Raw genomic sequence first — 23,235 nt, 5'->3', positions numbered from 1 at the left:
ATATACATATAATTTGTGTATGATATTTTGTACTTTGTAAATATATTCGCTATAAAACATTATCCATTATTTTATTTATTTATTTATTTTACTTGAATATATAAATAAATATAAAAACATGTTAAATAGGAAAAAATTTTAATTTTGTTTATTATTATTTTTTTTTTTTTAAAGAGACAAATAAGTGGATTATATATATATATATAAATATATTATACAATTGTAATGTATTTTTTTAATTTATATAGTTCTCTTTGAAATTGTACGAATATAAATATATTTAATGTTATAATACAAAATGGGATTCATTAAAAAGCATAATTTTTTTTTATAAAAATAAGAAAAAGAAAAAAATACTTACATATATATATATATATATATATATATATATATAAATTATTAAAATATATGTCCATATTCATAGATATATGATGAAGCCATGAAATAAAATTTATGAATATTTTATTCCTATACATATATTTATATATAAATCGTAAGAACTTTTTAATTCAAAAGATACACAAAAAAAAAATATATATATATATTTATTTATATTTATTTATTTATATATGTTTCATTTTTTTTTAATTTCGGTCAAGTTATTTTTTCAATGTTAGGAAAAAAATAAAAAAATAAAACAAATAGCATCATGTTATATGTTGATAAAATATTTATTTATACGATAAATATAACACACAATACAAAAATGTAATATATATAAATTAATAAAACATATATACATATATATTATATATATATGTATGTATAATTATGCCTATATTTAATTGCTTTGTATTTTCAGTTGTCCTTATTTTGTTCCATTTCTTCAAATAATTCTTCACAAAGAGAAAGATTTGGATATTTAAATTTCTCACTTTTATAATCTTCATTATTCTTAATAGATTTTTTTATAAATTCAAGTACGTGAAAATCAAAGGCATTTAATAATTCATCAGTTATTTCTAAATCATATTCTACATTTAATGAACTCATATTTTTTTTCCATAAAAAGGGCAAGAAATTACTATAAGATATATTATCCTTTGAACCATTACTTCCAATGTATGCATGACTCAATGGTCTCTTATTCCTACATATTTTTATCATCTAAAGGAAAAATATACACATATATATATATATATATGTTAATGAATTTGTAATATATAATTTAATATAAATATTACCTGTCCCGAAAAAATGTGAGAATTTTCAACCCAGTTTGTGTATCTCTCTTTTACTTCATCGGGTACGCCTTCAAACTGTTAAATAAATAAATACATACACACACACATATATATATATATATATTTTAACAATAAAAATAAAAAGGAAAATTCATTGTATAAAAAAAATATCATCCATACATATACATTTCAATGTTCATACAAATTATTTTTTTATTTCATACCTTATCATTTGGCTGCTCCTCATTAATGTCATTATGAGCCATATGATTTTGTACACTATTCAAAAGGCTTGAAAAATTAATATTTGGAATAGGGGTTTGAGCTATATCATTTTGGTTTTCAATTGTATTCACAGTATCATATTCATTATTTATAATATTATTTACTACATTCAAATTTGCATCAATAGGCATGTTTTGTCTTTCTTCATAACTATTATGATTATTATCATCATTATCATCATCATCATCTGGTTCTACTACATAACCCTTGTTATATTCTTCCTTTTGTAATTCCTTTTCTTTTTCTTCATCTGACTTTTCATATATATCATCTATATTACTATCATAATAAATGAAATTATCATTTACAAGGTCATCATTTACTTTTACTTTGTCTTCAACATTTGTATCATTTTTATTATCATTAATTAATTCGTTATCTTGACTAGATATTTTATTATCTTCTTTTTGTAGATTGTCTGCATTGTTATCACTATTTTCATTTAATTTATTTGATGCATTTGCATTAAGCAGATTGTTCTTTTTTTCTTGTTTTTCTTCATGACCACTTGATGCATCACTAGAAGTATGGCTAGCACTTTTGCTTTTATAAGAATTAGTATCTTTAAATAAATTATTTTCATTTGAACTTTTTTTTTTCATATGATTTTTTTTTTTCTTGTCTTTATCATTTTCATCATTTGTTTTTTTTTGCATTTTATGTGATAAATGTTTTACTGCTTGTCTATCTAACTGGGCAAAAGGGTTATTACTATTATAATATTCGTTATTATTATTATAATATTCATTATTATTATTATTATTATTATCAATATCATTTTCATTGTTGTTATAATTCATGCTTTGTTTACCTCGTGTTTTATACCTTTCCAAATAATTATCATTATTTGATAATTTGTGAGCTCTACTACTTCTATAATTATCTTCCTTTCCATTCATATTATAATTATTCCCTCCTTCTTTATGACTAACTGAATAATCTTTTCTAAGGATCATATTTTTATTATCAGCAACGTTTGGTAAATAATTTTTATAATAATCTTCAAATTCTTGTTGTAGGGTCGTTCGATTCACAGTATTTCTCATATCATATGGTAGAGGATAATAATTATTTCGATTCATATTATTGTTAACATTATTTGCACTACTATACATATCAGCATTTATATTAATATTACCTGTACTATTAGGATATGTGCTATTTCTAAAAAATGGATTACCATAATAATAATTATTATTTTGATTATTAATAGGATGATTAGCACCATGCATATTACTATTTCTATATATAGGATCATGATTATAACTATAAAAATTAGTATTCATATTATTATGCATATTATTATTATTATTATTATAATTATAATTGTTATTAGAAAAATATAAATTTCTTATTTGTCTCAAGAATTCGTGATTTATTGATCCTGGATACCTATTATATGAATTCGAAAAATTTGGATAATAGAAATTATCATAAAAAACATAGAAAAAACTTGATAATCTAGAAAATATAACCGATGCTAAAGATAATATTAAACTAATTCTTGAAAAGGAAGACATGGTTATGTCATTATTAAGTATATTTGCATGATTAAATTGTATTATAATACTATTAATTATATTATTAATATGAACAAATAAATAAAAAAATACATATATAGAATTAGAATTATAATAGGAATGTATATATGATGATAAATCTGGTCTTCTATATCCTGTTTCTTCTTCTAATAATAATAATAACTGTTCTATAACTCTCCAAGGAATATTTATTTCAAAATTATTATATTCTGAATCATTCATATCATTTAAAGATTTCATATGACTTCTTCTTATAGCACTATTTCTTCTATTATTACTAGTCATTTGTATAGATCTCATATTTGCAGACACAGAATTTTCGGATGATAAATATTCTTCATCTTCTATATTTTCATCATTATAAACAATTCTTGAATTTCTTCTCAATGAATCATTTCTAATTAATTGATTATTTCTTTCTAAATCATTAAATGGTACAATATTCGCATAATTATTTTTTGAAAAATAGCTATCTTCTATACCTCCAGAATAGCATTCATTGGAATTTTTTATTAAATTAGACATATCCATAATATTTTTAGATGTAGCTATATTTGGATTATATATATTATTACTATTATTAAGATCTACTGTATTGTTATTGTATATATGTTTTGTAAAATGTTCTCTATATTTTTTATTTTTCATATAATCTTTAATATTATCTTTAATATTATCTTTCATATTTTCTTTGATACTATCTTTGAAAGTTTCTTTCCTTTTGCTTTCATTTTTATCTTTATTTTTTTTTTCATTTTTTTTCTTTTCTTTCAACTCTTTACTTTTTAAATAATCTTCTAATTTAATATCCTTCACATTATCACATGTTTCGCTTAAGTAGTCATCTCTTTGATAATTATGTTTACTTCTCTCTTTTTTTTTATTCCTTTCATTCTTCAAGCCTTTTATTAATGAAGGAGCTCCTAGAAATGGATAAGTATGTTTGCTGAAATTTTTATTATAAACAAAATTATGTGGTGTTTGATATGGACCTACCATATTCATCTTATTTATATGATTCATTGGATTCATATTATACATATATGGGTAATGAAATTTTGGTTCTAACAAATTATCATATTCATTTCTAAATCTATCTTCTTTTCGAATTCGTTCAACATAAGAATCTTCATTAGGAGATATACTACTATTGGAATCGTAATATTTTTTGTTTTTATGTTTATTTGTAATTTTTGTTTTGTTCTTTTTTTTCAAATCATTATATTTTTTATTTTCATCTTCTTTTTCTTCATCTTCTTCATTACTAGTATACAAAGCTGAATAAGAACTATTTGATTTTTCTTCATCTGAGCTACTTTCAGAATTGTTTGAATTGTATTCATGTTTTCCATGTATCTCATTTTTGTGATATATTTTTTTATCATTAATTTTATTTTTTCTTTTCTTTTTTTTTTCTAAATTTTCTTTTTCATCATAACTGTCTAATTTTTTCTCATCACTTTTATATTTTTTTTCATCACTTTCATATTTTGTATCATCTCTATCATATTTATTTCTATGCATATCAATTGAGTTCTTATTATGGAAATTATCTTTGTGTTTATCCTCTTGTTCTTCATCATAAATTTTAGTATCTTTTTTGTTATCCTTATAATAATCTCGTTGATTGAAAGATTTTTCTTCTTCTATATCTTCTTCCTCTTTTACATTTCTTTGTTTATTATCTTTCTTTTCATTTTGAATAAAATTAGATGTACTATTACTGCTTGCACGATTGTCCTTATTTGGAGATCCGTCTGCATTCTCTTTATGTTGGTTCTGTTCTTCTTCATTATAATTTGTTTGTGCAGAATAAGAATTGTTAAAATTATGACCACTACTATTATTATTATTATTATTATTATTATTACCACTATTACTATTATTATTATTATTGTTATTATTATTATTCGTAGCTGTTGTGTTATTTTTTTCTCCTGTGCTTTCTCTTCTCTGATTAGCATTCATATTCATATCTGCCATATTCTGGTTCATCATATTAGCAAAAATATTTTCATGGGCATTTGCTGCACTGGTTGCTGCAGCAGCTGCTGCTCCATAAATAAAATTTGGGCTTATATTAACTTGACTCATAATATCATTTAATAATGAACATATATTATTTTGACCCATTAAATCATTTTCCATATTATCATTTCTTGATAATCTCATATGCGTAAAATAAAATGGTATAGATGAATTGTTTGGTATATTATTATTTGCTTGGTTTCCATTATTTGGCTGATTCATATTAGGAATGAAATTAAAATTTAATGGTTCATTCACATGTTCATAAGTCCTATTATTATTCATATTATCATTAACATGTTCTGCATTACTACTACTATTATTATTATTATTGTTGTTGTTTGTATTATTATCCTTTTTTCTAACAACTAAATGTATTATATGATCATTTTGTATATTATAATCACATAATTTCTTTTCATTTAATAAACATTGTCCTTGATATATTAATCTTATATCATTTATATTAACATTTCTCTTTTCAGCAATTATACCTTTTAATTCTTCTATATTCAAATCTTCTTTTACATTTAGTTCATATTCATCATTGTTTATGCTTTTTATTTTTATCTTTATTGTATTCCTTTCTTCTGCCATTGTTTATATTATACTCATATATAGGATCTATGGAATAATGCTCTATTATATATATATATATATATATATATATATATATATATATATTTATATATATCTTATAATATATTATTTATATCTACTTCTTTATTTTTCTTTATCTATCAATTTATTGTTACATATAAAAAACCTTTATAAGTTCTCAACAAATTTTAAAATAAATAATTAAATTATAAATTAAAAAAAAAAAAAAAAAAAATTAAGCATACATATATAAATATATAACAATAATATTATATCTATATATATAATATATATTATATATATATTTTTTTTTATATAATAAAAAAAAAAAAAAATACTTATATTCTCTTAAATATTATTCATATACATATATTTTACTATATTATTTTCTTTTCTTTATATTTTTTTATGAATACATAATTATTTTATATTTGAAGAAAATACAAATGTTTATTTTTTTTACTTTTTTAATTTTAATCTATATATAAAAATAAATGAGGGAAAAAAAAAAAACATTTCAGTTTTTTTAAATTAATAAAGAACTACATAATAAATAATGTAAATAAAAAATAAATGAAATTATATATATAATATATATTTATATATATAATAAAATATATAGTTTTTTTTTATTTTTATGTATTGTTAATTCTTATAAATATAATAATTATTTATATATATTATATTTTAATATACATATGTATTAAACATAAAAAAATATATTTTTTTAAGGATGTACTCAATTGTTTATATATACTTAACAGTAGAAGTACATAGTGAATTATATTTTTAAATATACATATATCATATCATATATTATATATATTAATATATATACATTATATATATTTTTTTATATTTTTTATTTTATGTAAGAATAATAAAAAACATACATATTAATTAATCATGCTCTTTTTTTATATGAAAATATTAAATATTTATATTGTATTATATAAAAATTTTTAAATATATTTGTAAAAAAAAAAAAAAAAAAATGTAAAAATATTTATATAATTTTTATTTTAGAAAATATATTTTTTGAATTCACATGAATACATCAATATAAATATATATGTATATTATATATATATTTATTTTATATTTTATCGTTTAAAAAAATATAAGTGTGATTAAATATTTGAAGTATTTTTATTATAGAAGTCATTTATTTTATATCACGTTCATAGGGTCCATATTTTTTTGTTCTATATATAAAAAAAAATATTCTATTTATTTTATTACATCAAAATGTTTAAATAATTATATATATATATGTATATATATAATTCTCTAATATATAAAATAATCAATATAATACGAATCGTATTGAAGTAAATATTTTTATTTTTAAAAAGCATATTGTTATATTACATCTTATAAAAAAATAAAATAAAATAATGAACTGTTTTTTTTTTTTTTTTTTTTTTTCCTAAATCTTACGAAATTTTTTGAATTAAAAAATATTTTAACTATAACGTATTTTATCATATATATATATATATATATATATATATATATACGTACGTATTGTCGTATGTTATTTTATAAAGTGTATGAGGATCCGTTTCAATTTATGAGTATACGTATATTTAAAGTGATAAGAAAATATAGTACTATTTGTTTAAGAATAATATTAAGTTTTTATATATATTTTATTGTAATTAGGATAATAAAATGAAAAAAAAAAAAAAAAAAAAAAAATATATGGTCACATGGAATTTATTTATTGTGAAAATAAAAATATAAATGTGTATATATATGAATGAGAAGGTATAATATATATATATATATATATATATATATATTTATTTATTTATTTATTTTATTTTTTTAATTTTGACACTTTTGAACAAAGTATTTATTATGTTAAAAAAATAATAATAATAAAAGTGACAATAATAATAATTATTATTATTTGTATGTATTAATAATCTACTTAAGATTAACTTTAATTATAATTATAATCAATACGATTAAAAGTGATATATATTTACTTGTACATATAATATATATTATATAAACATCAACATATATATATATATATATATGTATATATGTTCATGTTTTATTTTTTGGTTTCATTTGACTTTGCTTAAGAAGGAATCCATAATTTCAATTTGAAAATATTCATTACGCTTACCTTTTAAATAATCCATATAATCCGGATTAAATGAATAAGATATTTTATATGAATAAATATAACCATTTTCTTCTCCTATTAATATAACTTCATTAAATTTATTTACACACAGTTTTCTTAATTTCCTTTTTTTTGTTATAATTTCACAAATTATTTCTTTATTTATGTCTATGCTTAAATCGTATATATGCAATTTGCCGGTTCCATTGGAACTTATAACAAAAAAGCAGGTGGATAAAGAAGGAGACCACTTAACATCATATACGCACTAAAAAATATAAAATAAATAAAATTAAATAAAATTAAGTAAAATTAAATATTTGTTCATAATTTAATAATTCATAATATTATTTAGTACACACATATATATATATATATTTTACCTCTTTGATGTCAAATATTATTAAGGATGTTTTCCTCTTTTGAGTCCATATTCTTATTGTCCAATCATAGGAGGAAGATATAAAAATGTCCCTTTTAAATTTATTATAAGATAAAGAATTGATAGACATAGTATGCTCATTATATATATTTAAATAATGATCTGAATAAGTACTTGAGTATAGATATATTTTTCCTTTATTAGTTCCTATAAGGAATAAATTTATTTTAAAAGGATTAAAATCTATACATGTAATAGATTGTGTATGTATTATATTTAATGTATTATTATAATCATCAATATCTTTTTCTAAGGTTAATAATTTTTCTCCAACTGTAAATTTATGATTATATTTCCATTGATATATATATCCATCATATGAAACAGAATAAAAGATTTTGATTTGAGGATGAAATATAATTTGTGAAATAATATCTCTATTATATAATTCTTTAAAATTACTTTCAAAAATTAAAGATTCTTTTTTATTTTTTTTTAAATCATATATACATATATTTCCATTAGACAAACCAACAATTATTATAGATGTATTAATAGTAGACCATTCAATGGAATGTATATGAAAATTTGTCTTAAGAAAATGTTCAGGATTTTTTGTATTTTTAAATGTAAAACAACATAATATACCCATATTTATTTTAAAATCATTATTTTTAAATGATATAGCAAATAAATCCTCATATAATGGATGAAATTTTATATCAGTTACAACTAATTGATATGTATTTAAAGAAAAAATCCATAATTTTGTTAAAATATTTTTATTATTTTTATTTTTATAGGATAAATATATTTCTTCTTCATTATTTTTATTATATATTCTATCCATTAATTTTAATGTTTTTAAAAAATTCTTTTTATATAAAATTTTTTTATCATTCTTTTTTATATTATTATCATGATATATAAAATTTAATTGTTTATGTTTTTGTTCATTAATATCTTTATAATTTATAAAATATAATTCATGTTTTCCACTAATAGATTCTTTTTTTATTCTTTTTTTTTTCTCCCCTTTTCTCATTTGTTTTGTTTTTCTCATCTCGTTATTTTTATTTATTTTATCTAAATGGTTTTTATTTTTCTTTAATTTTTCATCGATAAATGAACAATCTTTATATTCTTCTTCTTTATTATATTCTTCACTCATATTACTATCATAATTATCTTTTTCGTTTTTTATACTACTTTTATTTATATCTACATTTTTATCATTATCATAAATATTACCATCATTATAATCATCATTATTATCCTCATCATCATAATCTTCATAATTATTATCATCATAATCCATATATTCATCACTAGCATCTTCATAGTTATCCTTATTATTCTCACACTCATCATTATCACTAAATATATCTGTTCTATTACTACATGAGGAAGCAGAAGAAAATAAAATACCTCTTATCTTGTCATCATCTGAGCATCCTCCTGAATATGAGCTTGCTGCATTATCTGAAAGTAATCCCATGCTTAAAGAATTATTCTTTTTGCTTTTATCATCATTGTCTTTCTTATCATTATTATATTTTTCCTTGTCCTACAATGGAATAAAAATAAATATATATAAATATGTATATATGTATATATTTTAAATTATATATTTTTTCTTTTTTCTTTTTATTTATTACATTTCCGTCTGCTCCGTTTGAAATTTTTTGAAATTCTTGCAGATAGGCATCGTATATTATTGACTGTGAAACTAAAGAAAAAAAAAAAAAATATATATATATATATATACATATGTATGTATTATATATATATTATTCCAACCTGTGTCACATATTTCGTTTATTTCTTGTGGTTCAGTTTTAGTACATTCATCTCTTTAAAAAAAAAAAAAAAAAAAAAAAGAAAAAATAATATATTATATTATGTTATATTTATTTCTCCCTATTTTGTATAATTATAGAGGAGAAAAAAAAATTATATTTTTTTTGGTACTTAAATGATCTTGGCACTGTTTGGGAATATCTATCAATATAATCAAAACAATTTTTTGGCTTATGATAAATATAATCTAAAAAATTAAATGAATATATATATATATATATATATATATATATATATATATGTATGTATGTATGTATTATTATGATATATTATCTATTTAACCGTTATCTTTTAAAAGAGTAAAAGCATTTGCTTTTTCAATTTTTTTTTTTATTAATTCGATTTGGTTCTTTCCTTCGTTACTATCCTTCAATACTAAACAGCTACATTATAAACAAGTACATATATATAATATTTTTAGTATATGTGTAAATATATACATATACATATATGTTTTGTTTTGTTTTATTTTTTTTTTCTAACGATTTTATATCTAGATGAAAAACGGTGTGGTCAATATTTTCTATTGTTACAAATTGTTCATTTGAAAAAGAATATTCTATAAGGTTAGTAAATGCCCTTGGATTCTTTGGAAATAAAAATCGACTGAACGTCTCGTTTTTCTACATAAAGGCATGTATAATATATATATATATATATATATATATGCATACATATATACAAAAATAAATATATAAATAAATCTTTTTGTATCTATTTTTTAGTACATTATTTTTTATTGATGCTCTCCTTTTGTCCTTTTCTGCATCTTCTGTTGATGTAACTTTCACATCCCCTGTAGTACCTTGAACTTTTTTTTTTTTCTTTTTTTCTAAATTGGATTTCATTTTTTTTTTTCTCTTATAAGTTAATATTATTTATTTTATAACTTATTTATTTATTTATTATTTTGTTCTTCTTAAATGCATAATTGTAATAAAGTTACAATACTCACATTAATATAAAAGTGTATACACATAATGAGGACATATAATATATGTATCTCATTTTCACCTTTACTAATATAATATATATATATATATATATATAATGTATATATGTTTATTTCGTCCGCATTTTTTAGGAGCATATCTATTATATATATATATTAATATATTTTATTATATAGTATTTGTTGAATAGTGAAAAAAAGACAGACACATATCAATATTTTTAATTTAGAAACTTAATTTTGGAGTATTATATTTTATTTATTTATTATCAATTAAATATATTACATATTTTTAAATGATCATACAAATTAAAAAAAAAAGGAAAAAAGAGTAACATATATTTTGTATATCATATATATATATATTATTATAAGTAAGCACCTCAGAAGTGGGAATTAGATTGTATTTTAAATATATAAAATATATATATATATATATATATATATAATGTCACATTTAAAAAAATATATAAATGTTTATAAAAAGTTGTAAATTTAAAAAAATAATTTTGTATAATAAACAAAACAAATTGTATAGGAATAAACATATATAAAAATATTCATTAAAAAAAAAAAAAATATATTAATTGTCCACACATATATATATGTTGTGTATATTTTGCACTTTTTTAGTTACACATAATAGTTGAATCTACAAATTTGCTTCTGTTTTTATATTTCTCTAATACTTTTTCTGAATTTCTAACTATATGTTCGTATGTTTGTTTTTCCATATCAATAAAATCAAAAATGTTAAAATGAATTTTTTCAATTTCTTCAATTTTTGGAAATTCATTTTCTTGTTCTTTCGTAGGTTCATGTTGTTTTTTATCTACTTTTTCTTTTTTACTTTTTTTTGCAGGTTGTGTTTTTTTCTTATCTTTTTCAGTTTTATTCGATTTTTTTGATTGTATTAAATCTGGGAATAATTCTTCTTCTTTTTTAGGAGCTTGTTTATTTTTTAAAGCTTCTTTTTGTTGTTGTTGTTTAATTGCGGAAGGTACAAATAATTTTTTAGGAGCTACATTTTTATCTTCCATATCTTTATTTTCAATTTTTTTTGTATCTTTTTCATCAACAACTTTTGGCTTGTTTACTACTGATTCTTTTTTCTTTGGCTGTTCTTTTTTTTTCTCTTTTTTCTTTTCTTTCTTATCATTATCTTTTTTATTATTTGCACTCCAAACATTTACATTCTTACGTTCATCTAACAATTTTTTTGTTTTATATTCCTGCATATTAATTAATTTAATCTTAACACAATCATTATTTGCCGATGAAATATCATTATTTCCTCCTATCTCATTTTCTGAGGAATTATTTCCATCATCCTTGATGTTTTTTTTTGATATTAATAAGCTGCTGAGGTTAAGCATTTTGCTATTATATACTCTTTAAATTAATATATATAATATATATATATATATATATATATATATATTTGGCATATATTGTATATATGTAAATGTTATAAATACTATATGATATAAATACAAATAAAATATTTTCTTTATATAAATATTATTTTTTTTTTATTTTTTTTTCTAATTTATCTTCTTTGATATGTAATACATTATATAATTAATATTATAATATCTCTTTCCTTGTGAATTAACTTTCTTTAATTATTATTAAAAAAAATTTATATATTTTCTTATATATTTCTTATATATTTCTCATTCATAAGATTATTCAATGATTATTTAAAAATATATAATAAATTTATTATGAACTTTTTTTTTTTCTTTTTTAATAGAATGCAACATAAAATTTTACCAGGAAAAAAAAAAAAAAAAAAAAAAATATATATATATATATAATATATATATAAATAATATATGTATACATATATTTAATTATATATATATGGTACCCATTTAAATATATACATACATATATATAAACTGTTTATGACCCGTATATAATATTGCATGGAATTTTTTGTGCTGTTTTTTTTTTTTATAATTTTTTTTTTCAACATTCATCAAATATATATATATATATATATATATATATTTATATTTGAATATTTCTGGAAATGGAATAATATTTTGTAAACATAATAAAATTATTATATGAAATTTTTTTTATTTATTACTCTTTAATATATATATTATATATAATGAATAAATGTATTTAATCTGAACAAGTTAAAAGTTGCCTTTTCTTTTTTTTTTTTTTTTTTGACAAAAGAGCTATGCTTAACTCTTTTACATCCGTTCATCTATAATGAGATATAATATAATATTTTTATTTTTATAAACATTTTAATTATGTTGTGGAAGTGATAATTGTTATTTCTACATTTGATATATATGGAAATTATATAATATAATATCATATTATTTTAGATATTTCTATTGAATAAATATTGACATGAAGTTAACTGAATATATTTTAAATAAATTATATGTTTATTTTAAATAATTTTATGTAGCATTCTTATGTTCATATTAAGGAGGCTTTTTAAAAGAATTATAATAAGTCATATGTAATATAATATATACATATATAAATATATAAATATACATATATAAATATATAAATATACATATATAAATATACATATATATATATTTTTTTAAAATAATGAATAAGAAAGAAAAAAAAAAGTTAAGATATATGACCAAGGAGAAACGCTTCTCCATAGGGGAGATAGAAAATATTGACATTGAGAAATATAATACAATATCACGATTTGTAAAAAATAAGAATAGAAAAAATGCTTTAAAAGGTAAGGCATATATAAAAAAATTAGTATTACGTAAACAAAAGAAAGAAGAGATAAGAAATAAAAAAGCTTTAAATATTCCAATTGAAAAAAAGGTACCTAAGACAATTGAAAGATTATCAATATTTGATGACAATAAAATATCTTTAGAGAATGAGAAATTTTTATTAAATGAAAATTGTATAGATGAATTTAGTGATTATTTTAAAAATCAAAAAGAACCCAATATAATTATAACATCAATAAAAAGACCATCAAAAAATACTATATTATTTATGAAAGAATTATCATTAACATTTCCTCATATATTTTATGAACCCAGATTAGATCATTCTATAGAATACTTAATTAATAATTCTATACAAAATCAATTTTCTACTTTTATATTAATTGAAGAAGGTATAGATCATCATCCAAAATATATGTTCATATGTACATTACCAAATGGACCCACTGCCAAATATTCTTTAAGCAATATTTTTTATGCACATAAACAAAAATCTAATATCGAAATAACAACTCTAGCTCCAGAAGTGTATATAACAAATTTTAATACGTTTATAGGAGAGAGAATTAAGAGACAGTTACACACGCTAGTACCATTCAAGCCAGAATATAAATCACAAAAAGTTGTAGTTTTTTATAATCAAAGAGATTTTATATTTTTTCGTCATTATAAGTAAGTTTATATTGGAAAAAAAATAAAAAATAAAAAATTAAAAAAATAAAAAATTAAGAAATACCTATTTTTTTTTAAGGTCATATTATACATATAAATATTTATATATATATATATGTATTTTTTTTTTTTTTTTTTTATAGATATAATTTTGTTGATAAGAAAAAATGTAATTTGAGTGAAATAGGTCCAGGATTTACCCTACAACTCCTAAGTCTTAAGGTACACTTTATTTATTTTATTTTTTTTGTTACACACATATTAAGAATATTATATATTGTTAAGATGTTAAATATTATGTTTATTTATTTTATATTTATTTTATATTTATTTATTATTATTGTATTTTTTAAAAATTAACTTGTTTACATATATATATAATATATATATAAATATAATATATATATAATATTTTATTCATTTAATGTTATTTTTTGCAGGATGGGCTAATTAATGATAAGGAGAAAATGTACGAATTTGTAATACGACCTGACATGAAAGTTAATAGAAAAAAAATGTATCTCTAATATTATACAATATGATATATATTATAATATATATATTATAATATAATATACATATATATTTTTTTTAATTCACTATTTGTGTACTTTTAATTTAAAAAAATTTTTTTTTTTTTTTTCCCATTTTAAAAAAAAATAATAATAAAATTAAAATTAATAAATGTATATTTTATATACCTCTTAATATCAATTTAATATAATTTTATTTTATTTTTCTTTTGTTTTGTCATTCATACTCATTTTGTTATAATTTTTTTTTTCTTTATTTTATATATAATTTAAAAAAAAAAAATGAAAACATTCTTATTTACCCTTTCTTTATAATTAATTCCCTTTTTTTTTTTTTTTTTTGAAATTTATAAAAGTTTTGTCATCATATATCCATTAATTGGATAAAATAATTTTATTATTACTTAAATAGATGAAAAAAGAAAAAAAACAAAAAAAAAACAAAAAAAAACAAAAAAAATAATACATTATATATTTATATGTTCGTATACATATAAATGGATTTGAAAAAATGTGTTATTAATTTGATTCTTTTATTTTACATTAACAAGTTTATATGTTATTTTTGTTTTAGTCATAATTCCTTTGGAAGGAAAAATAATTGTTTTTTCTTTTTGAATAAAAATAATTATATAAAAAATATCAACATTATTGATCCAGTTAAGAAACTTTGGAACTTTGAACTTAATCTGATTTTTAGAAAGTTGAAAGATCAATCGATGGTCAAAAGTATTCCCGGTCATGTGAGAAGAAAAAAGAAAAAGAAGAAGAAAAAAAAAGGGAAACAAGATGAAGAACCAAAAAAGAAAGTTAACAAAAAATTAGCAAGGAGGAAATTACTTAAATTCTATAAACTTAAAAGAAAAAATGAAGGAAAGGAAGAAAATGTTTTCGATGATAAAGAAAAATATTCTGTATTTGATTATATTGAAGACAAAATGAATAATAATTCATCAAATAATTTATTTAATAAGAAGCCTGAAATTAATATGAAAGAAAATGATCAATTAATTAATGAGAAAAAAAAAAAGGAAAATATATTATTAGGAGAGAAAAAAGAAGAAGAACAAGAACAAGAACAACAACAACAAAAATATATATTACAACAAGAGGAAAATATAACAAGTGACGAGGATATAACGAATAATAAAAATTTTGAAGATGATACATATGATGATTTAGAAAGTGTAGAAAATAATGATACAGATGTATTATTAAATGAACAAGAGAAAACTAAAAAAAAAAAAAAAAAATTAAAAAAATTGAAAAAAAATATGCATATTGGAAAATATAATAGAAAAATATATACATATAAAAAAAAGGTTTCTATAGATACTATTCATGAATATATATTAAATAAACAATTAAAAGATAAATATATATTAAGAAGAGATTCTTTAAAAAATGTTTTTGTAAATATGCCGCTATTTAATTTTTATAATTTCTATAACTTCTTTCAAATAGATCATGTCGAAAAATATAACAAGTCTAAAATTTTAAATTTAATTTATTATTATCTATATAAATATAAAAATAATGTTGATAATAAAACCAAATATGACCTTATCAAAATAGATGATATAATGCAAAAGTATGATAAAATTACAGATGACAAAATAAAAATGAATCATTATTTAGAATATTATATTAATATGAATAATAATAAATATTTATATATGAATATAGACAAAGATTATACTTTGAAAAAGAAAATCACCGATGCTTTTACAATCAGTAATATAAACAAGGTTGATTCACTTCACATACATAATTATAAGGTTATATGGACAATAAGGAACGTTCAAGAGGTATATAATGAAATTATGTCCACATAAAAAAATATATTCACACATATATATATATATATATATTCATATATATATATTGATATATATATATTGATATTTATATATGTGCTTCCTTTTAATCTCATTACACTTATTTAAATTTTTACCTTTTTAGAAATTATTTTGGAGATTCAGAGAAATGGGAAATATTCCTTTGACTACTTCTGCCTTCACCTTTGCAGGGAAAAAATCATTCAAGTTGAAAATATGGTTAGATGGTCATAAGTCGTCAAAAAAAAAGTAAGTTTAAAAAAAAAAAAAATCTTACATGACAGTAATATATTATATTTCATCAAATTTGTTATATGTTATATGTACATAAATTAATGTTTTACTCATGCAAAAAATAAAAAATAAAGAATAAAGAAATAAAATGAATCATTCACATAATGTGTATACATATACATATATATATATATATATATATATATATATATATAATATCTTTATTTTTTTAAAACCTTTCAGTTATGTAAGTATTGGCTTGAAACAACTTGAAAAGTATTCTATACTCGATGAATATATATGCTTTTCTCTTAATGGTATTGTTAGAGGACCCTTTACCTATATGTCTAAAGAATATTATCAGAATTGTTATAATTTTTGTAAATTCGATGAACTTGATTTACAAAAAGATGAATTACAATTAAGTGTTTATGTGCATGATGGTATTGTTTAGTTGCCTACCTCATGTATACTTTTTTTTTTTTTTTTTGTAACCATTATATAATTATATATATATATATATTAATATATATATGTGATATATAAACTTTATATACATATATTATATTATATTTTATTTTATTTTTTTTATAAGTTTTAATATTTTTATTTTAAACTAATCTTCACAATAAAAAAATTTAAAAAATTTTTAAAATATAACATAATAGTTTTATAAATTACAAAAAAAAATAAATAAAAAATAAAAGATCACATATATTTTAACATTTCAAATATATATACATATATATATGTATGTGTGTCCATTCTCTAGTATGTAATTTTTAATCAATAACCTTTTTTCTCTTTTTTGGACTTGGCTCTTCAAATAAATCAGAACTATTATCTGATGATTCTTGAAAAGATGAATTTTCCTCCTCTACACTGATAATATTTTTATTTGAAGGTGTATGTATACTATCCAATTGAATTTCTTCTGCTTCTTGTGTAATATCATTTTGATGATCATTAATATAAAAAGAATTATCTCTTTGTTCACTTACATTTATTTTATCAGCTATGTGATATGTTATTTCATTAACATCTCTTAATAATTCTTCATGCAAATTTTCTTGACTTTTTAATTTCATCATTTCTAAATTCATTTGTTTTCTTTTCTTTTCTTCATAGATTTTCTTTTGTATATTAACCTTCTTCATCTCATATAATTTCTTCTGCTTTAACATAGTTGGTAAGCTGCTTTCTATATATGGCTTGATTTTTTCTTCAAACTTTTTATATGTGGATATTAAATATTTCCTGCTAGCCAAAATTTCCAAGTTCTTTTTCTTAATCTCAATGACATAATCTCCTTCTTTGTAGTAATTATACTTTTCATCTAAAAAAAAAAATAAAATGAAAATGAAAAAAATATAATATAATATAATATATATATATATATATATACATATACATATAGACAAATTATAGTTCTTCACTTTTACATATAATATAAATTACCTGATGATAATAAAGGCGCTGTTGTAGTAAAATGCTTAAGATATAACAATGTATATATTACTTGAAAAGAAAAATGTATTAATCCTTTCATAAAAAAAATATTTTTTAGATCTACATATTCATAACTCAAATATTTGGATACACAAGAATCAATAATTATAATTAATGAATTTAATATGGAAATATCATAAGGCCATTTCTTATAACATGCATATAATAAATTAATAGCGTCATCATATTTTTCAATAACATGTAAATAATTTGAATAACACAAATAAATTTTTTTATCATTAAGTCCATATTTAATACTTAAATTAAAAAATAAATTTAATTTATTAAGAAATAATTTATTATTTGTTATATGATTATTTCTTATTAAATGATTAAACATAAGATAAATAATATTTTTTATACTTGATATATAATAAAAAGATAATTTTTCATAAGAATCAATTATTATTTGAAAGGATTCATAGGCTATATCATATTTATTATTTATATTTAATAAAACTGCAATTAAATTAGCTATAAAATAATTACTTTTCTTTTCTAATAATAGTTGTATTTTATTATATATTTCGTTTATCATAGAATTCTTTTCTTCTTTGCTTTTGCATTCTTTTAATTTATGAAACTTAATTATAGATATGAATGTATTAATTAATATATGATCATTATTATGCATATTATTTATATTTATATTTACATTTATATTACTGTTCATATTTGTGTTCACATTATTGTTTATATTTTTATTTTGTTCTTCTCTTTTTAATTTTTCCAATGTATATATACTATAATCATAATGTTTTCTTTTAAAATGCATATACGATTTTAATAATTGTAATTTTATAGAACTTGGATTTTTTTCTAATCCATTATCTATAATTTGTTTTGCTTTTAAAAAGTTTTTATTTTTTATATATATATTTGCTAATCTTATAAAAGCACTTTCATAATTTATATATATTTCTGTAAACATTTTATACATATTTATACTTATATATTTATAGCCAACAATTTCTAATAACATTATGTTGTTAAAGCAAATTGTTATATATACCTTTTTTAGATAATTTATAAGATTTATATATCTTTCATTTTTCAGGGTTTTATTATATATTTCATGAGTATTTTTTTTTTTTTTATTTATTATATTATTTTGTATTTGAAATATACGATGATATCTGAATATATCTTTAATATATTTTAATTTTTTTATATTTTTTTTAAGCATTTGTTTACATTTTAATTCAGATTCATTTATTGAATTTTTAATATTCTCATGAAAATCTATGTTTTCATTTATGTGTATTTCATCTTTTTTCTTTTCATCATAACAATTTTGTTCCTCACTTTTTAAATCTTTATCAAGTATTTCATTTTTTCTTCGTTTACTATTATGACCATTAGTTGTATCATCACAATTACTTTTTCTCTTATTATTTTTATCATGGTAAATGTGGTTCTCTTCTTTAGATGTTCTTGAATTATATAATGTGTCTTTGTTTAAAAGATTGTTCCTATTACATAAGAATGATTTATCTTTACATGATATAAGGTATTTATAATATTTATGAAATCTTTTTATCTTAGAAAATATTTCATCTTTTAATAATTCTATCAATTCTAAACTTTTTTCTTTATAATTACAGTAAAACATAGATACAATATAATTATTAATTAATTCTAAGGATAATTTAGGAGATTTATTTTTTATAGTAAAAAAATATTTTACTTGATATATATTGTCTAATAATTTAAAATACCTTTCAATATATTCATTACTATATTTTGTTATTAACAATTCATAAATTTTAGCTTTTAATAAAATTATATCTAAATTATTGTCAAATATTATTTCATTTTTATTAATAATTTCTATCATATTATGTAACACGTTGTGTAGAAGTTTTACATTTTCACTTTTATTGCTTTTACAGAATTTGTTATCTATATGGTATCTTACATCATTAGCTGTTTGGTCATTCATATGGGTATCAACATGGTTGGATATTATATTATTATGGATATCATTCTTATTCATATCATTCGTATTTATATCATTCTTATTCATATCATTCTTATTCATATCATTCTTATACATATCATTTTTATTCATATCACTCTTATACACATCACTCTTATACATATCACTTTTATTTTCCCTTTTTTTGATTTCTTTTTTTTTTATTGTCTCCTTATTTAATACATTATAATTCAAATATATATTCGATGTGTGCACAAAAAAATAAATATATAATTTAATGACATACGCATTTCTACACTTTTTATATAAATATAATAAATTATTTTTTGCCTTATTATATTTTTTTAAATATATACAACATATCGTATAATAATATCTACTTATATTATTTTTATATATTAGAAAGCTTTTATGATAATAAATTAAAGCTTTTTTCATATTTTGTAATATATGATAATATATACCAATTAAAAAATAATATTTACTTAAAGATTTTTTATTTATATAATTAAAATTTATTTTATGTTTTATTATTTTCAAAAGAAGTATTGCTCGATAATTTCCTTGAATTAACCATAATTCACATAAATCAAAATATAAAGAAATTATATTATTATTTAAATATATATCTTTCCATTTTTTATTTTTTACAAATATATTTTCATTATTAACTGATTCGAGGGATTCATCATATTCATAAATATCATTCTTGTCTAATATATAAATATCACTACAATTTAATAACTGATTTAAGTTTTCTGAACATTTTAATATACCACCTTCTAAATAATTATAATAATAAAATAAAGTTAAATTTATTATATCTTTCATATGTACTTTTCTTAAATAATTTATAAAATTATTATTACTACTATTCGATACTGTTTGATATGTTTTTGAATTTTTTTCTACTTGTAAATTTTCTTCATGATAAAATTGTTCTTTATATGTTATGTTATCTAATCTGGAACGTTCCTTGTAAGAATCAATAATTTTATAATCTCTATTCATATTATTATGAATAACATTTTGATATCCTCCTATTTTTATATCATTTTTGTTATCCACATCATTTTGATTATCTTCCAAATTATTGTAATCATTTGTGGATATAAAATTATTGGAGTATTTTAAAAAATTAAATTCATCAATATATATAAAATCATTATGCTCTATTATTTTATTCACATAATTCATTAATAATAAGGAAGAGTTTGATATATATGCACATTTGTTATTATCAATTTTTATGGATGATGTAAAACAATATGAAGCCATTGAAAAATTTTTTTTTTTTAAATAACATATACCTATAATATATTTTAATATAGATTTTATATTATTTGATATATTCAACAAATTTTTTATTTCAATACATTTATATGTATTGTCTAAATTATTATCACAATTTTTTTTATTTGAATCATTATCTATAACATTATCTTCTTCACTTTCTGTAGTTCCAAAAAAAAAGAATTTTTTTTTTTTTACTGTTTTTTTTTTTTCATCCTTAACCTCTTTCACATCTTCTACATTATTATTTGTTATATTTGTATTATCTCCATTGTTATATTTATCAACATATTTAATTTTATAATCTTCTAATAATAAGTTCAAAAAATTTTGGAAATGGATAATTCGTATCAATACAAATGATGAAAATTGAATACAAGCTTCTAATTTATATATTAAGCATAAGGCGAAAGATAAATATATAGAAGATATAAAATCAAAATTATTTTTTTTCAATAATAAAATAAAAATATTTATACTATCAATTAAATAATTTAAAGGATTCGTAAATTCATTATTATTTATAATAACATTTTCATTTGCATTAACATTTGCATTTATTGAAGCATCTATTTTCTTTTTTATAACTGATGAAGAAGATAATAAATTATTAGTACCACATTTATTATCATATTTATTTAATAAATATAAATACATATTAATATTATATATTCCTTTAATCATAAGATATGATAAATAATCATATTTATTATAATAATTTTTATTATCATATTCTGAAGTATTCAATGATTTATTTATATCTTTATTTTCATTATCAATCTCATTTTTCTCTTTTATTTTCTTCTCAATTTGATTTAGTAAATTTTCTAATTTTATTTTTAATTCATCTTCTTTATTCTCATTTTTTACATTTATTAATTTTTCTGAATTATATACTAACAATAATATATTAAATATCTTATTATTATAATCCTCAAAATATATATCTCCTTCTTTTATCAAGTCTAAAAATAATTTATAATAATTCTTTTCATATAAAATAAAACTTATTTGAATCCAACCATTCATACAAATCTTCTCATCTTTAAGAATACTTTTTATTATAATATAATTCTCGTCATTTATATCATCTTCATTTATACTTATAATTTTATTTTCTCCTTTAAGGTATATCATACTTTTTATGAAAACAAAAGCACCACAAAAAAAAATAATAATAATAATAATAATAAATATAATATAAAAAATATAAATATATAATTACTTTTGTTCTATATCTATATATATATATATATATATATAATATACATATATATATTTATTATTTGTTCATTTTGAAGGATGTATATAACAATATATAGATAAAAAAAGTAAATAAATAAATTAAATAATTAAGCATATCAAATACAAAATATATATAAAAAAAAACAAAGGAGAAAAATAAGTATACTATTTTTATTATATTAATTTTTTTTTCTCTTATACCCCTTTAATCATAAATAAATATATAAAAAATATATAAAACATATAATATTTTATATGTTCA

At 18.4% G+C, this 23,235-nt stretch overlaps 6 protein-coding genes across 6 annotated transcripts; 2 read left to right on the top strand and 4 right to left on the bottom strand.

Annotated features, from left to right (window-relative positions):
* Positions 1-798: 798 nt before the first annotated feature.
* PADL01_0921100 (ubiquitin-like protein, putative) lies at positions 799-5,635 on the bottom strand (the record flags this gene model as incomplete). The annotated part of the gene is made up of 3 exons (XM_028681891.1): positions 799-1,107; positions 1,185-1,259; positions 1,409-5,635. The coding sequence occupies 3 exons, from the start codon at positions 5,633-5,635 to the stop codon at positions 799-801; spliced, it is 4,611 nt and encodes a 1,536-aa protein (XP_028538224.1).
* Positions 5,636-7,716: 2,081 nt separating this feature from the next.
* PADL01_0921000 (dynein intermediate chain 2, ciliary) lies at positions 7,717-10,868 on the bottom strand (the record flags this gene model as incomplete). Its single annotated transcript, XM_028681890.1, has 8 exons — positions 7,717-8,046; positions 8,162-9,727; positions 9,819-9,889; positions 9,961-10,013; positions 10,132-10,207; positions 10,303-10,403; positions 10,504-10,643; positions 10,749-10,868. 8 exons carry the CDS (start codon positions 10,866-10,868, stop codon positions 7,717-7,719), a joined length of 2,457 nt encoding a protein of 818 aa, XP_028538223.1.
* A 733-nt stretch (positions 10,869-11,601) lies between these two features.
* PADL01_0920900 (conserved Plasmodium protein, unknown function) lies at positions 11,602-12,348 on the bottom strand (the record flags this gene model as incomplete). The annotated part of the gene is made up of 1 exon (XM_028681889.1): positions 11,602-12,348. One exon carries the CDS (start codon positions 12,346-12,348, stop codon positions 11,602-11,604), a length of 747 nt encoding a protein of 248 aa, XP_028538222.1.
* Positions 12,349-13,561: 1,213 nt separating this feature from the next.
* On the top strand, positions 13,562-14,909 carry PADL01_0920800 (nucleolar preribosomal assembly protein, putative; the record flags this gene model as incomplete). Its single annotated transcript, XM_028681888.1, has 3 exons — positions 13,562-14,382; positions 14,526-14,604; positions 14,823-14,909. 3 exons carry the CDS (start codon positions 13,562-13,564, stop codon positions 14,907-14,909), a joined length of 987 nt encoding a protein of 328 aa, XP_028538221.1.
* Positions 14,910-15,412: 503 nt separating this feature from the next.
* Positions 15,413-17,441, top strand: PADL01_0920700 (conserved Plasmodium protein, unknown function; the record flags this gene model as incomplete). Its single annotated transcript, XM_028681887.1, has 3 exons — positions 15,413-16,723; positions 16,878-17,002; positions 17,231-17,441. 3 exons carry the CDS (start codon positions 15,413-15,415, stop codon positions 17,439-17,441), a joined length of 1,647 nt encoding a protein of 548 aa, XP_028538220.1.
* Positions 17,442-17,769: 328 nt separating this feature from the next.
* Positions 17,770-22,865, bottom strand: PADL01_0920600 (tetratricopeptide repeat family protein, putative; the record flags this gene model as incomplete). The annotated part of the gene is made up of 2 exons (XM_028681886.1): positions 17,770-18,323; positions 18,446-22,865. 2 exons carry the CDS (start codon positions 22,863-22,865, stop codon positions 17,770-17,772), a joined length of 4,974 nt encoding a protein of 1,657 aa, XP_028538219.1.
* Positions 22,866-23,235: the final 370 nt, after the last annotated feature.

Source organism: Plasmodium sp. gorilla clade G2, assembly GCF_900097015.1.
Source record: "Plasmodium sp. gorilla clade G2 genome assembly, chromosome: 9".
Taxonomy (NCBI): Eukaryota; Apicomplexa; class Aconoidasida; order Haemosporida; family Plasmodiidae; genus Plasmodium; species Plasmodium adleri (nom. inval.).
The sequence above is the reverse complement of the archived record's forward strand: the minus strand, read 5'-3'. Positions and strand labels throughout refer to the sequence as shown.